At 44.1% G+C, this 14,605-nt stretch overlaps 1 protein-coding gene across 1 annotated transcript in view; it reads left to right on the forward strand.

Annotated features, from left to right (window-relative positions):
- Positions 1-14,605, forward strand: part of csmd1b (CUB and Sushi multiple domains 1b) — a 1,295,488-nt gene that overhangs the window by 632,222 nt on the left and 648,661 nt on the right. The window contains exon 20 of the mRNA XM_085996460.1: positions 4,895-5,021. Coding sequence (XP_085852586.1) covers positions 4,895-5,021 — 127 coding nt within the window. The remainder of the gene's footprint in view (positions 1-4,894; positions 5,022-14,605) is intronic.

Genomic DNA, 14,605 nt, shown 5'->3' on the forward strand with positions numbered 1-14,605 from the left:
TCAGTATTATTCTCTCCCTTTACCTCAATTGAAGTCGTGACATTTAGTAGAGGTATTGGCTGTATCAGTGTATTAGCTGAAGCTATGATGGCCAGAAAAGAAGGCTATTGAAGAAGTTGAGCAGATGTGGAACATTTGTAAAGTGTAAAGACAAGCATCTAAGCTGCGGTTACACGGCCAATTTTTCATTGACACAATGATTTTCAGTGCACCAGGTTTGGGTGAGTGCAAAACGTTAAGGTAGATATAAGGAATGTTTAAAAGCGTCAGTGTTGGACCTCCTGGTAACTTCTTTGCATGGGATCTAGTTTAATATTGAGAGAAAACGGTCACTCCACCTGCACTCTCCTAATATTAAAATATTGCCCCGTAACTTCTGATAGGAGGCTTCCTGCGTGCGGATGCCTCCTTCGGGAAAAAATCTACGCCCTTACCTGAGGGCTCCCGAGGTCCGGCCAGTTCCGATCCTGGGCCTCTCCATGACGAAATCCGCAGGGCCCACGTATCCCAGGGGCGCAGATGGTTTGCAAGCGCCTCTGGGATCACGTGGACCATGGGGAGCCAATGGGAGAAGGGAATCCCCCTTCACACTTTTGACTGTCAAAAGTATGAATGGGGATCACTGAAAAAAGACATCAAAACATTAAATACATTTTAAGAAACCATCTCATTTTTAAAATGAGTTAAAATTACATTAAATTAAATATTTTAAACAAAAATTTAATTTTTTGAATAAAATAATTAAAGTTTTTTACAGGGCTAAAAATAAACTTACCTTTTTTAAAAGTATTTTTAAATTATAAATGAGTGAATAAAAATGTTTTTAAAAACTTTTTTAAACTCTTATGCTGATGCCTGCTTTTACCAAGTGTAAGATTTTTAAGTGATTCAACGGGCGGAGGTTCTGCAGAAAGCGGAACTCTCCACCCGCAGAGGCCCTTCTCCAGGACAGGCGTCCGATCTGTCAATCTTGACAGATCGGAAATGCCGGTTTTCAGCGTATGTGCTTCACATGCCTAAAACCGGCATTTCTGATGTCCCTGCAGGTGTGTACACACCTCGTACACACCCATAGGGATCGGAAAATACGGGCTATTAATATTATCCGTTGCGGGAGCAGAGCGCAGTGTGACAGTGGCTGACCTTGTGACCTGCAGTGAGGCATTGTTGGTAGAATAACTGTGGTCTACTAACTGTACATCACACCCCACCGATACGTGAGTATAACTGCAGCCTTACTTTGGCTGTTCAAAAAGGTTATTAGTGTAATTTTTCCAGCCCAACTAATGGAAATGGCCATCTGGATAGTGCCTGAACTCGAGCCCCCAATAATTCCCTCAACTTTACAAACCTAATTTAAAAATCCATGTCTTTCCTCTTGGGCACATCATACATGCACACCAGCTATCCATATAGTCACTCGGGTGGCTACAGTGATAGCCAGAACCTGCCTGAAACTCATGTTAATTGCACATAAAAAATAATTGGCAGCTGCACATGCCTGCAAGGAGAAATCCCTTTTGTTGTGCCATGTTAGCTATATTAAAACTAGAAATTTCATTGAGGAAAGAAAAGACATGGGGCCCAGTGTGGACTGAATGTACGTGCTGCAGCTGGATGGAGGGCCTAAATTGGGGAAAAAGCTGCTCCGGGAAAGTGCATTTACTTCATATTTGAAATGTATGTAGCCTGCAAGTAATCTTCAGTATTACTGTAATAATTTTAGGGTTTGGTGTGAGTTATTTTCTCGGGTTCAGAGTCCCTGATCACTTCCGTAAGTGGTCCTTACATGCCCTATGATCTGGAGTGCACCAGTTACTGCCCAATATCAAGTTAAATGATAGCATGACCTTGGGGTTATAAAAGAGAACCTTTACTTTGCCTACCCGCTACCGAAATGTCACAGGTGTCACCGCACATGTTCTCTCTCTATGGAGCCAGGCTGAGAAACATTCTACTGAGACGAGGCCCAACATCTAGATAACAATTGGTTTATTTTACATAAAATACATGAACGAGCAGTGTACCGATTTAACTGTGAGAATGGTCACTTTTCTTACAGTCCTCATTTGTGGAAAATAAGAAAGACTCAACTTTACTAATATAGACTCACTTTTCATACTAAGTTAGTCAAAGCAGATTATGCAGAATTGTTCAGGAGGTAACCGTGCTCGACAAGTGACATGTCAAATTGCTTAGAATGTTGAGCAGCTCAGCCTACACATGGCCAGAAGAGATAGCAGCCACTCCATCCAGCAGCAGTGTTACTATTTCAGCTGGAGGCATTGCATCTAATTTAACTGAAAGTGCATTCACACTCTATAAACATTACATATGGAGTGTAGACTGCATTTCAAGGCCTGAACTGATTCTGAAACAAAGCAGATTCAGGGAGGCTCACTTCATGTATCTGTTCGAGCCCTGACTTTGGCTTCAGATTGCACTTCCACAATAACTGCAGCATTGGTACAAAGTGTAGCTGCTTCACATCAATGTTGCAGGGGTGCTGGGACTACACTCTAAGGGCTGGATTTTACTCACCGAGACACGTTGGGGGCGGGACTGCTGCCTTCCGGGTTCTAGTCCCACTCCCAGCGCCATCTGACGAACTGATGCTATTTTCCCCTGATTGGCGAGCTTGCCGGCCAATTAAGGGAAAGCCGGTGTCAGATGACGTCAGTGAATGACGCTTCATCTGCCGGTTTTGTTAAAGTGACAGGCCCCCTAATTTTTTGACAGGTGAATTGTCAGTGTTTGACAGCATTGAGGTGCTGTCAAACACTGACAATCACTGTCCTTGCACCCAGGCTCAGCAATGACTTTCTCCTTAGGAGAAAACAGATGGCAGCTGCATGTGAGATTGCAGAAGCCATCGGTCAATTCTCCCGATTAGATGAGGCTTCACAGAAACATCAAATCTTGTCACCTGCAGATACATATAAACAGAATAAAAATATTTCTCACTACATTTTCTCACCTGTCATACATACCTGTGCACCATTGCACCCATCACACTACACCTGCAGCTGTCATTTGCATGCTTACATTGCAGCAGACCCACAGCTCACCTTGCTGACCCTGGCGGGGTTTCCCGCCGTCGGGAAGCCTGCATCAGCAGGCGGAAAATGGGAAAAAGCCTCTTAACTGCCTGTTAACTACCTGTTAACCGGCAGTTAATTGACTCTAATCCTCTTCCCGCCGCTAGGAGACGGGACCCTGCGTGAGTCGGGGACCCACCTCCCGGGAAGATGGTTCAGAGGCGGGTTGGGACCCGCTCCCAATTTTTCCCATTTTCCCAGCAGTCCCGCCTCCAAACCCGCCTCCTCAGGGCTGGTAAAATCCAGCCCTTCGTGTTGCAACCAAAATCGGAGTTCCCATCAGCAATAGCTCTACAGTGTAAAGGAGTGCAGACCTGGCTGATGGTACTGCATGGTTGATAAATTAGGTCAAATAATTATTCTAAATTAATTAAATACTGTAATTGAACCGCCTTGGGACGTTCTTTATGTTAAAGGTGCTATTTAAATGCAAAATGTTGCTCTAGTGATTTCCCATTAGCAGCCAGTCAATATTTTAAGCTGAGTTACAAGAACAAGAATTTTACTTTTTATTAAACACACTGGTAGAAATGTCTGGAACTCTTCTAGAAATGCTTGAGTGTTTTTTATTCTCATCACCAGTTGCTGCTATTTTTACAGATACTGATCAACTTTTCAGGTTATTTATTACTGTTCACCAGAAAAATATGAATGTGCACGTAACACTTGAAATCCTGTTTTACTTTTTAATATTCTAATTTTTACTATCGTATGTAGGCCAATATCTGCAAGCTAGTTTAGCGTTATTTTGGTTGATATCAGCAGGTACCTAACTAAGTGAAGCTTATCGTCAACATGTGCTTCACAGGACACATGCTACAGGAAACTCTTTATTATCCGGCACCAATGGGACCGGCGTGGTGCCGGTTTATCAAAAAGTCCGGATTACAGAGAGGTATAGTTAAAAGGTACGAGAGTTCCGTACACAGCAACAAATCCAGGCTTCCCTGTTGCTTAGCAACATGTGCAGGAACTCCGGCCACAGACCAAGTGTCCCTGTTGCTTAGCAACAAGTGCACGAACCCTAGTTACACAGCCACAGATCCAGGAACTGCCACTAATATGAAGTAAAACTTACCTGAACCTACTCCTGAATTTTGCCGGTTAACAGAGATTTCTGGTTATTTAGGTGCCGGGTAAATCGAGAGTTTCCTGTTGTTTGTTAACCTGCTGTGTGGTTAGACTGACAAGATGTGGCTTCATGCCGTGAGTTTCTGATATTGGCCACTCTGTCATGAGTGAATGCTAAATAGTTCTTCAGTACAGGGAGAGAGGCTAATTTGGCAGGTGAATTGCTGCAGATTATGCCCACGTCGAGTGCCAGTTCTAGTGGAAGGTTAGCTGTAAACACCTTGCCAGTCCGATCCTTCAGCTGATGAATGGTGCTTGGCACTCAATAACGGGAGCAATTACTTGGAACGGGGAGGGGTGAAAGAGGTTTTCTGCGATTGTTACCAATAATCTAATCTATAACATGTCAAAAAAGTAGCACTCGCAAGGTCAAAATAAAATCAGATAATGATGGTGAAGTACAATGGGTCAGTCAGCACCTCACATAGAAAGCTGGGTCAATAGTTTGGGTGTGACCTTTCATCGGTATAGCTGAGTCCTAATGAAGGGTCACACATGAAATATTAACCTTTCTCTCACTTTTAGATGCTAATTGACAGTCTATGCATTCATTGTTTGCTTTTTATTTTCAAAGTAAATCTAGACGAGGCGTGATGTGCATTTTTACTTGCCTCTCACTGAAGCATGTAATCACTGGAGTAATTTTATTTGTGTTCATTTTTCAGCTGAGTGTGGAGGCCACTTTAAAAGTGCTACTGCTGGGAGGATTCTGTCCCCTGGGTACCCAGCACCATATGATCACAACATCCACTGCACTTGGATTATAACAGCTGACCCAGGGAAAACAGTCAGGTATGACCTCTTCCTTCTGTATTGTGTTCAAGCTGCCCTGTATGGGAGCAGGGATACAATCTATCTCATAAAATACAATTTGTTTTGCCCCCGTATATTGTGAAAAACATTACATGATGAAGTGTAAATATGACAAACATAAATATCAAGGTGTTGGTTGAATCCGTTTCTGGTTGCTGTTGAAGTGAGACATGTAGACTGACAAGGCAGGGTCGGGGAGGGGGAAAGCTAACAGGTAGGCAGTTAAGTAGTTGCACAAATAAAATAGACTAACAAAGAGGAGCAAAGGAAAAAAGAAAGACTTGCATTTATATAGCATCTTTCACAACCTCAGGACACCCCAAAGCGGTTTCCAGCCAATGGAGTACCTTTGAAGTGTAGTCACTGTTGTAATGTAGGAAACGTGGCAGCCAATTTGTGCACAGCAAGCTCCCACAAAGAGCAATGTGATAATGACCAGATAATCTGTTTTAGTGATGTTGATTGAAGGATAAATATTGGCCAGGACACCGGGGTTAACTCCCCTGCTCTTAGGAGTGTGATAGAGGCAGGCAAAAACTATGTGCCACAGAGACAGGGTGAGGGGAATACATGTGACATAGACAGACTGACAAGGAGGTATGTGACAGGCTGGTAGAAAGGTATGTGACAAAGAGAGGGTCACAAAAGAATGTTGTACAATGGGAGGCTCACAGAAAAGAGTGTGTTGGACACAGCAACGTAGTAATAATAAATGTCGAGTGATGTAGAAGTTGTAAACCTAGCTATATTAAATGATACGCTTCATGGCTTAATTTTCCAACCTCTAAATTAATAGCCCACGGCTATTGAACTCCAGTGAATTATTTCGGCCTTTCATATCGGTGACGTCAATTATTAATTTTTTTTATCCAATGCCTAATTTATTATTTTATTAACTTAATTAATTAATTTAATTAACTTCCAACGTACTGTGCCAGATGCCTTGTGCAACAGAAAAAAGATTTGAGAATAGCCTAGAAATGATTATTAGTTCACTATTTAGCGGTAAACTGTGGGTCACAAAAAGTTTTGGGGAGTAAGAAGACCTGCTGTTGTATTCACAATTTTGCTGTTTTCATTCTGTGGGCTAAAATGTGGGCTACATTGCCCATACAGCAATGAAAAGGAACAAACATTAATCCTCTTAATCAGCTGTGAACTGCAGTTAAGCACCTCAAATAGCATCGCGGGGAAAGGCCAGATGTTCATTGGTTGAGTGTCGAATTGGTTGAGCGAGGAAGGCCAGTTTTAAATGTCAGGCTCTTATGTGGGCAGTTAGGTTTGGAGACACACAATTTAAAGGACTGCCAGTCACTCCCTCCTGTTTGTTCCCTCCCTCTGAAGCACCTGAGAAGCCGAGGAGGCGGCTAAAAGCAACAATCAGCCGCCACAGTCCAGATGTGGCTGACTCACATGAAGGGCCCTCACATTGCAGGACCCAGAGACGACTATCACAACAAATATCACCAGAATGCCAGCAGGGGACTGTCAGCAAAATCCTGTAGCTAGCCAGCCCACCTACTACTTCTACTGGGGAAATCACTGAGAAGAGGTTTTTGGCCAGGTGTTCAGACATCACACTCACATCAGTATAAATGGGAAGCACCATGCCAAATCACACTGAGGTCGTCCACACATTATTCAATATATTCAAAATGATTTTTTGCTTTGATTTGTGCTGAGATTATTGATTGTGTATAATAATACAGCACTACAGCAAAGGGTGAGCATTGATGATAATGGAGGAAGTGTTTCTGAATGAGTTTTGCGCCAACATCTTTGGTACATGTTGACAGGGGGGTTCCTGAAGGAAAGAGCTCAGGGTCTGAGTTGAACGTATCTTTTATTAATGCCCGATGCACCAGCTTTACAAGCGGCATTCATGGTTTAGGAACGTTCTCATTATTTTTGCTGCCTCCTTCTTATGCTCGTTTACATTCCAGATTCTGCTTTTTCCTCCATGGCTAAGCCTCTATTCAGTGTGGAACACGGAGGACAGGACAATGATCCTGAAGACTATGGGCGGGTTGATAATGTGGTTCCTGATCTGCCCAAACTTTGAAGTGCTGTTGCAAGATGTCAGTTGTATGTTTAATAATGATCCTGGTGGTTCCTGATGTGTTCATTGCATGAGCACTCAGGTTCTACCTTTGGGTACCACAATGGTGTCATTAGTTGGGGCTGAAGAGGGTAGGCAGCCTTAGTCATCCAAAAGTCATCCTTACACTCTACATTCCCCTTCCAATAAGGCTGGTGTAGATGATTGGCTCTAAATGAATGCATCACGGGAGCTGCTGGGGAACTGGGCATTAACCTGCATGGTTTCCTTCTCGTGGTCTCACATCAGCAGGACATTGAAGAGTAGGATTCATATAGGCCAAGCATTATTGTGCAGGGGCCCAAATGGCCACGTGGGTGCACTTAATCATCTTTTGTATTTGTGGGTAGCCAGAAGATGGAACTGTGCTGCGCTGTCCTGTTACTGCTGCTCAGTGGCAAATGATATGAAGTTTTTGGCCATTTAAAATAAAAATCAGACACATCCTTGATGTATCTGTGGTACCAGTGGAATGTGAGCTAAGTGACACTGCAGATGTCCCCAGCATTAACCCCCACCCCCCCACCAAAAGCATAAAAATTCAGACAGTGACGTTGCTAACCACTGGCGGCACCATCTAGATTACAGATGTTTGGAGGTTTTCATGTATGAAATCGTTTAGTTTGGTCACTACCATCCCACTACTCTGGGGCTTCCTAAGGCACTGCTCTTCAGCCAATCCCACTTGGCATACAGGCGGATCCAGAGAATACGTCTTTTGTGTAGCTCTGGCACCTACCCCCCATTTTCCTTTTTACAGATGCTGAAGGACCTGAAGTAGGTCCAGGCTCCAGGTTTTTCTGTTTGAATTCTATTTTCACTAAGATCCTTACGTGTAGCACAGTGAGAAATGCTTAATCCTATCAGCATGGGCCGGATTCAAACTCAGGCCCCAGAAGTTGGAAGGACAGTGTTTAAAGCATTACATAGAACATAGAACAGGAAACTCTCATTTAAACGGCACCTAAATATCCAGAGTTCTCTATTAACCGGCAAAATTCTCACTCCGAAAACAACACCTCAATAACCGGAAATGTTGCCGAGTCCGAGTCTCCCACGGTAGCCGAGTTAGTCAGTGGGGGTAGTTCTCCAAACTGCCACTACTCAGCTTCTTGGCGCTGTCGGAAGTCCAAACACCTCAATAACAGGAGTCTGACTCTTTGGGGTCGATTTTCCCGAACCTGTCGGGAAGAAGGCGGGACTTCCCCATTCGGGTTTTTGACCCGCCTACATCGACGCCCGGCCAATCCACGCAATTTCCCCTTGATTGACCTTGTTGAGCCCGCCCAGCGGGCTCAGCAGGCCAATTAAAGGCCACCTGGCAACAGGTGACGTCACAGACTGCAATTTCATCTGTCAAGAGTTCTTGACAGATGAAATATCAGTGTTTCACAGCTATTTGAAGCTGTGAAACACTGACACTCTGAGTTCTAACATGAGTCCTTCTGCACAGACTCAGTTAGAACTCTTACCGGCACTCAAAGCTGAAGGCTGTCACTTTTCACAGATCGCAGCCGTTCAGCTTTCAGTTCCGGCTGAGTGATAGGCTCCCGACGGCTACAGGAAGAAAGGCTGTTAAGGTAAGTACAGGTAAGTAAAAGTTCTTTACACACTTTAGACATACCAAACACACTTACCTTTATACTCATGCACCCATCACTCACCTGAGCGCCGACATCACGACCCCTCCAACGCCTTCAACCCGACGGCCCGCCTGCTCTAACCTGGCGTGGTTTGGAGCCGTCGGGAATCCCACACGAAACCCCTCAAAATAGGGATTAGGCTAAAAACTGCCTGTTAACTACCTGTTAACAGGCAGTTAATTGGCACTAATCCCTTCCCGCCTGGTTTCGGCGGGTCACAGTGCGGGGCGGGTACCCGCCGCCCCTGAAACTTGCGTGGGGCGGGGTTTTGGGCGGGATGGTGTCGGGACCCCCAAATTCGGGATTTCCCCCCCCCCCCCCCACACGCCTGAAACCCCGCCTGACGGCTCCAGGAAAATCGACCCCTTTGTTAAAAATAGCCTCGGGAGATAACCCTCTCCGTCATCCGGAATTTTTAATCAACCGGCACCATCCCGGTCCCATTGGTGCCGGATACCAAAGAGTTTCCTGAACATAGAAACGTTACCTAATCCCCACATACACAGTTTTACACAGCATTTAAAACTATCGGAATGGAAGATCTGTGAAGTACACTATTATTAATCCCTCTTGCATTTAGTAACTTAAAAAAAATACTAAGGTGGCCACCCAGGAGCTTTCTCAATTTGCAACCCAACAAGGATAGGGCCATTGATTTTCAACAAACTTATTTGACCAAAGGCAAAACAAATGTTTGGTTATGAAGCACAGTTTAAGAGCTGCTTTTGATGGGCCTTTTGTGCGCTTACAATTTCTATGCCCTTGAAAACAAAAGTAGGCTTTCAGAGTCTGTGGGGGACTTCTGTCCTGATCCTCTCTTCCTCTCTGCCTTGAAATGCCGAGCCTACGCTCATTGCATTCCTGACATTATGGTTGAGGCAGGTGAATGCAGGAAATTTGTACCAGCAAATTTAAGAAGAAATATGCCTCAGCATCCCTAAAGTAGAGAGCGGGGGAAATCCGTCCGTGTTACGGCTCCTGATTAATACCCAGTAACTAAAGGATTGCACTTGGCTGCAATGCCTCCATAGTGAAATTGTGTAATGATGTTCACTAGAGTGAGCAACTAGAGATGAACTGAACACCAGGATGAGTCAATGCCTACAAAAGAGAAGAAGGGAGAGTTGGTGAAAATGTAGTCACTTAAGTTGGAACTTGAAATAATGAAAATAAAGGCGATTCCAGCAATTGAACGGGACTTGAACGCAGTTCCAAGAGGTAAGAGATCAGTCTGGTTGAAGCAAGAAGCTCTAGATATTCCAATATGGTGGGAATCCAGCCACAACAATGGTGGAGTGAACTTAGCACCTGTACATCTCACCCCATCCTGGCCCCGGCCAGTTATCCAGGGTCAGGCTTATTACCAGATTAAAAGCGGGCTATTGGGCAGTATTCCTGGTGGGGCTGGGGACCTCACCTCTTGTGGGAGCGGGAGTGGAGGAAAAATATCACTGCCGCAGGCCCTCAATCACCCGCAGCAATGGATTGTGGCTGACTGCCACTGGGGCAGCTAAAGGAAAGTTTAAACATTTTTAAATTACAGCCAATTGCTAGTGGGTGACTAAAGTTTAAAATGTACAACCCCCTCTGCTTCTTTAACAGTACTAGATGCCAGAAATATAATGGCATTGTTATTCATTTCAGATCTGCCTTAGATAGTCTCTGAGGTTCGGAGGTTCAGCATTGCTGGTCACTCCCGCTAGTAGACCCCATTTTTTATGTTCAGGAGTTTGCCCATACTGCCCAATATCTAACAGTAGGACCCCTTTGTGATCTGGACTGGATATCGTGCCCTCACGTGTGCTTCAATTTGTTGGTTAGTGGATCAGTGGTGGCAGAGGCAAAGGAGTTAACAGAATGCCTCCTCCTCCCTCCATTTCCTCTGGCTGCCAAGACCATGACCTATAAGGGGTGTAAACATCTCAGAAAATCCAGATCAATCACACCCTGCAGTTGAATCAAACCTTCCTACCTTTTGGTTGAAGGGCTAATCCCCCCCTCACCACCACCCCACCCCACCCACATCTTCCCTCCATTTGGCTGCACTTTCCTACCTGTTGATTGATATTTCTGAATGCATCAAGTAAAAATAGAATAATTCTGTTGTTTTTCAAAGTATAACTATTGCAGACTTTAAAATAAATCACATTTAAAGTCATTCATATGTGATTCTACGAGTGTAGCTGGTTCAATATGTGAGCGCTGGAGGATTTTGCATTCCTTTCAATTCTGAAAGTTGGAAAGGTTTTTTTTTTAATTGGAGTTTTTGGTGCTGATCAAGATGAGGGATAGATGATCGTTCTTGGAATAGAGCAGTTTTCTATTTGAGTTACGCAAACCTAGATTTTCTGATCAGGAAGCAGTTAGTTAGAATAGTTAGAAGCAAGTTTTACAACATACTCAAATAGAAGACTGCTGCTTTAACCAATTTCAAAGGTTTGCTCATTAACTTGTGCAAATTTGGATGGCTGTAAGTGGTAGGAGCAGATAATTGTGAAATTTAAAATGATAAGGGACAATTAAGGAGAAGTAGCAAAATAGAGTGAGAAAAACTCTGAAATCCTTGCAAAGTCTTAAATTGTATCTTAGGCCATTGATGGACTTTGCAAAAGATGAAGGGGAGACAAATATGAAATAACAGGTAAAAATGAAAGGAAAGGAAACCCAAAGTGCAGACATGAGGCAGCAGCCAAGTAATTGTGTAGCCCAGTACCTGACCCTATATTTGATGACTACTAAAGAAGGATGATCTCCTTTGCTAACCATGGCACCATCCACATAAGTCAGCATGACTGCAAAGAAGTAGAGGCAGCTTGGAGGTTGGAGCTGACTAGTATTGTCATTAACTGTGTCAGCCCTAAGGGGCACAGCAGCTAGAAGTGATCTAAAAGCAGATGGCACAACTGTGTATCTGGCTCTTGCTGACCTGGACCCAGTGAAGACAGTTCCCCGGGGTCGCCACCAGGGGAGTGTAACAGTGCCCGCAGATATGGTTGGTAGCATTTTGGTTAGTGCAACCTGACATGTTTTCTTTTGTGCAATACCACTGAAAACATGACATTTGATGGAGGTGTTTTCAAGGAGGCATTCAACATTATAGTTATTCGCATATCTTAGCAATGTTATCGGGTCTGCTGTCCCTGGTTCTCTTGAGAATAGGAGCCTATGCCTGCACTAATCATCTGTCAAAGTGAGGTATTTTCACTCACCTCTGTTTGCAGATGTGGGCATATAGGTACTGGTACGTAAGTGCAAATCACCTCTTGATTAGGAGTTTAGGAGTCAACAAAGGAGGACAAAGGGATTAATTAAGAAAGGGAAAATAGAATATGAGAGTAAGCTAGCAGGGAACATAAAAACTGACTGTAAAAGCTTTTATAGATATGTGAAGAGAAAAAGATTGGTGAAGTCAAGCGTAGGTCCCTTACAGTCAGAATCAGGGGAATTTATAATGGGAAACAAGGAAATGGCAGACCAACTAAATACATACTTTGGTTCTGTCTTCACAAAGGAGGACACAAATAACCTCCCAGAGATGCCGGGGAACATAGGGTCTGATGAAAGGGAGGAACTGAAAGAAATCAGTATTTGTAGGGAAATGGTGTTAGGAAAATTGATGGGACTGAAGGCCGATAAATCCCCAGGGCCTGATGGTCTACATCCCAGGGTACTTAAGGAAGTGGCCCTAGAGATAGTAGATGCATTGCTGGTCATCTTCCAGAACTCGATAGACTCTGGAACGGTACCCATGGATTGGAGGGTAGCTAATGTTACCCCACTATTCAAAAAAGGTGGTAGAGAAAAAGCGGGGAATTATAGACCGGTAAGCCTGACATCGGTAGTGGGAAAAATGCTAGAGTCTATTATAAAAGATGTAATAGCAGAGCACTTGGAAAGCAGTGACAGGATCGGACAAAGTCAACATGGATTTACAAAAGGTAAATCATGCTTGACTAATCTACTGGAATTTTTTGAGGATGTAACTGGTAAAATAGATAAGGGAGAACCAGTGGATGTGGTGTATTTGGACTTTCAAAAGGCTTTCGATAAGGTCCCACATAAGAGATTAGCGTGCAAAATTAAGGCACATGGGATTGGGGGCAAGGTATTGACTTGGATAGAGAACTGGTTGGCAGACAGAAAACAAAGAGTTGGAATAAACGGGTCGTTTTCCGAGTAGCAGGCAGTGACTAGTGGGGTACCACAAGGATCGGTCCTAGGACCCCAGCTGTTCACAATATATATTAATGATCTGGACGAGGGAATTGGATGTAATATCTCCAAATTTGCAGACGACACAAAGCTGGGTGGGAGGGTAAGCTGTGAGGAGGATGTCGTGAAACTCCAGTACGATTTGGACAGGTTGGGTGATTGGGCAGAAACATGGCAAATGCACTATAATGTGGATAAATGTGAGGTTATCCACTTTGGTGGCAAAAACAGGAAGGCAGGTTATTATTTGAATGGCAATAGATTGGGAGAAAGGGAAGTGCAAGGAGACCTGGGTGTTATTGTGCACCAGTCGCTGAAGGTAAGCATGCAGGTGCAGCAGGCGGTTAAGAAGGCAATGGTATGTTGGCCTTTGTAGCAAGAGGGTTCGAATACAGGAACAAGGATGTCTTGGTACAGTTGTACAGGGTCTTGGTGAGACCGCACCTTGAGTATTGTGTGCAGTTTTGGTCACCATACCTGAGGAAGGACGTTCTTGCCATGGAGGGAGTGCAGCGAAGATTCACCAGGCTGATACCTGGGATGGCAGGAATGACGTATGAGGAGAGATTGTGTCGATTGGGCTTATACTCACTGGAGTTTAGAAGATTTAAAGGGGATCTCATCGAAACCTATAAAATTCTGTCAGGTCTGGACAGACTAGATGCAGGAAGGATGTTTCGGATGGCCGGGGAGTCCAGAACCAGGGGTCATAGTCTAAGGATAAGGGGTAAGCCATTTAGGACTGAAATGAGGAGGAATTTCTTCACCCAGAGAGTGGTGAACCTGTGGAATTCTCTGCCACAGAGGGTGGTGGAGGCCAGTTCATTAAATATATTCAAGAAAGAGTTGGATATATTTCTTGAGGCTAAAGGGATCAAGGGATATGGGGAGAAAGCAGGGACAGGGTACTGAATTTGGATGATCAGCCATGATCTCATTGAATGGCGGAGCAGGCTCGAGGGGCTGAATGGCCTACTCCTGCTCCTATCTTCTATGTTTCTATGTGCAGCCTGATTTGGCTGGCTTTCCTCCATTTGTTCCAATGATATCAGATAGAGAAATTCCCATTTGGAAGCCCATTAGTTGGGATAATTGTACTGGGGACAAAACTAAAACGATTGGCACAGAATGCCAGCAAAAAAAAATTTAAAAATTGAAGAAAAGCAGTCAAGCAATATTAGTTAATTTGAAAGAAACTGGTCCACTGATGGTAAAGGGGAGCCGCAGAAGGCAAGTTTTAGCTAGTCAGACAGTTAAACGCTCCTGCATGGCAAACAGGAGAATAGTGGGGATGTTCGCTGATGACTGCACAGTGTTCAGTTCCATTCGCAACTCCTCAGATAATGAAGCAGTCCATACCCGCATGCAGAAATACCTAGATGACATTTAGGCTTGGGTTGATAAGTGGCAAGTAACATTCGTGCCACACAAGTGCTAGGCAATGGCTATCTCCAACAAGAGAGCATCTAATCACCACCCCTTGACATTCAACAGCATTTCCATCACCGAATCCCCCACTATTAACATCCTGGGGGTCACCATTGACCAGAAACTTAACTGATCCAGCCGCATAAATACTGTGCAAGAGCAGGTCAGAGCCTGGGTATTCT

The sequence above is a fragment of the Somniosus microcephalus genome, chromosome 9 (genome assembly GCF_052327205.1).
Source record: "Somniosus microcephalus isolate GS21.2 chromosome 9, FLI_Smic_1.0, whole genome shotgun sequence".
Lineage (NCBI taxonomy): Eukaryota > Metazoa > Chordata > Chondrichthyes > Squaliformes > Somniosidae > Somniosus > Somniosus microcephalus.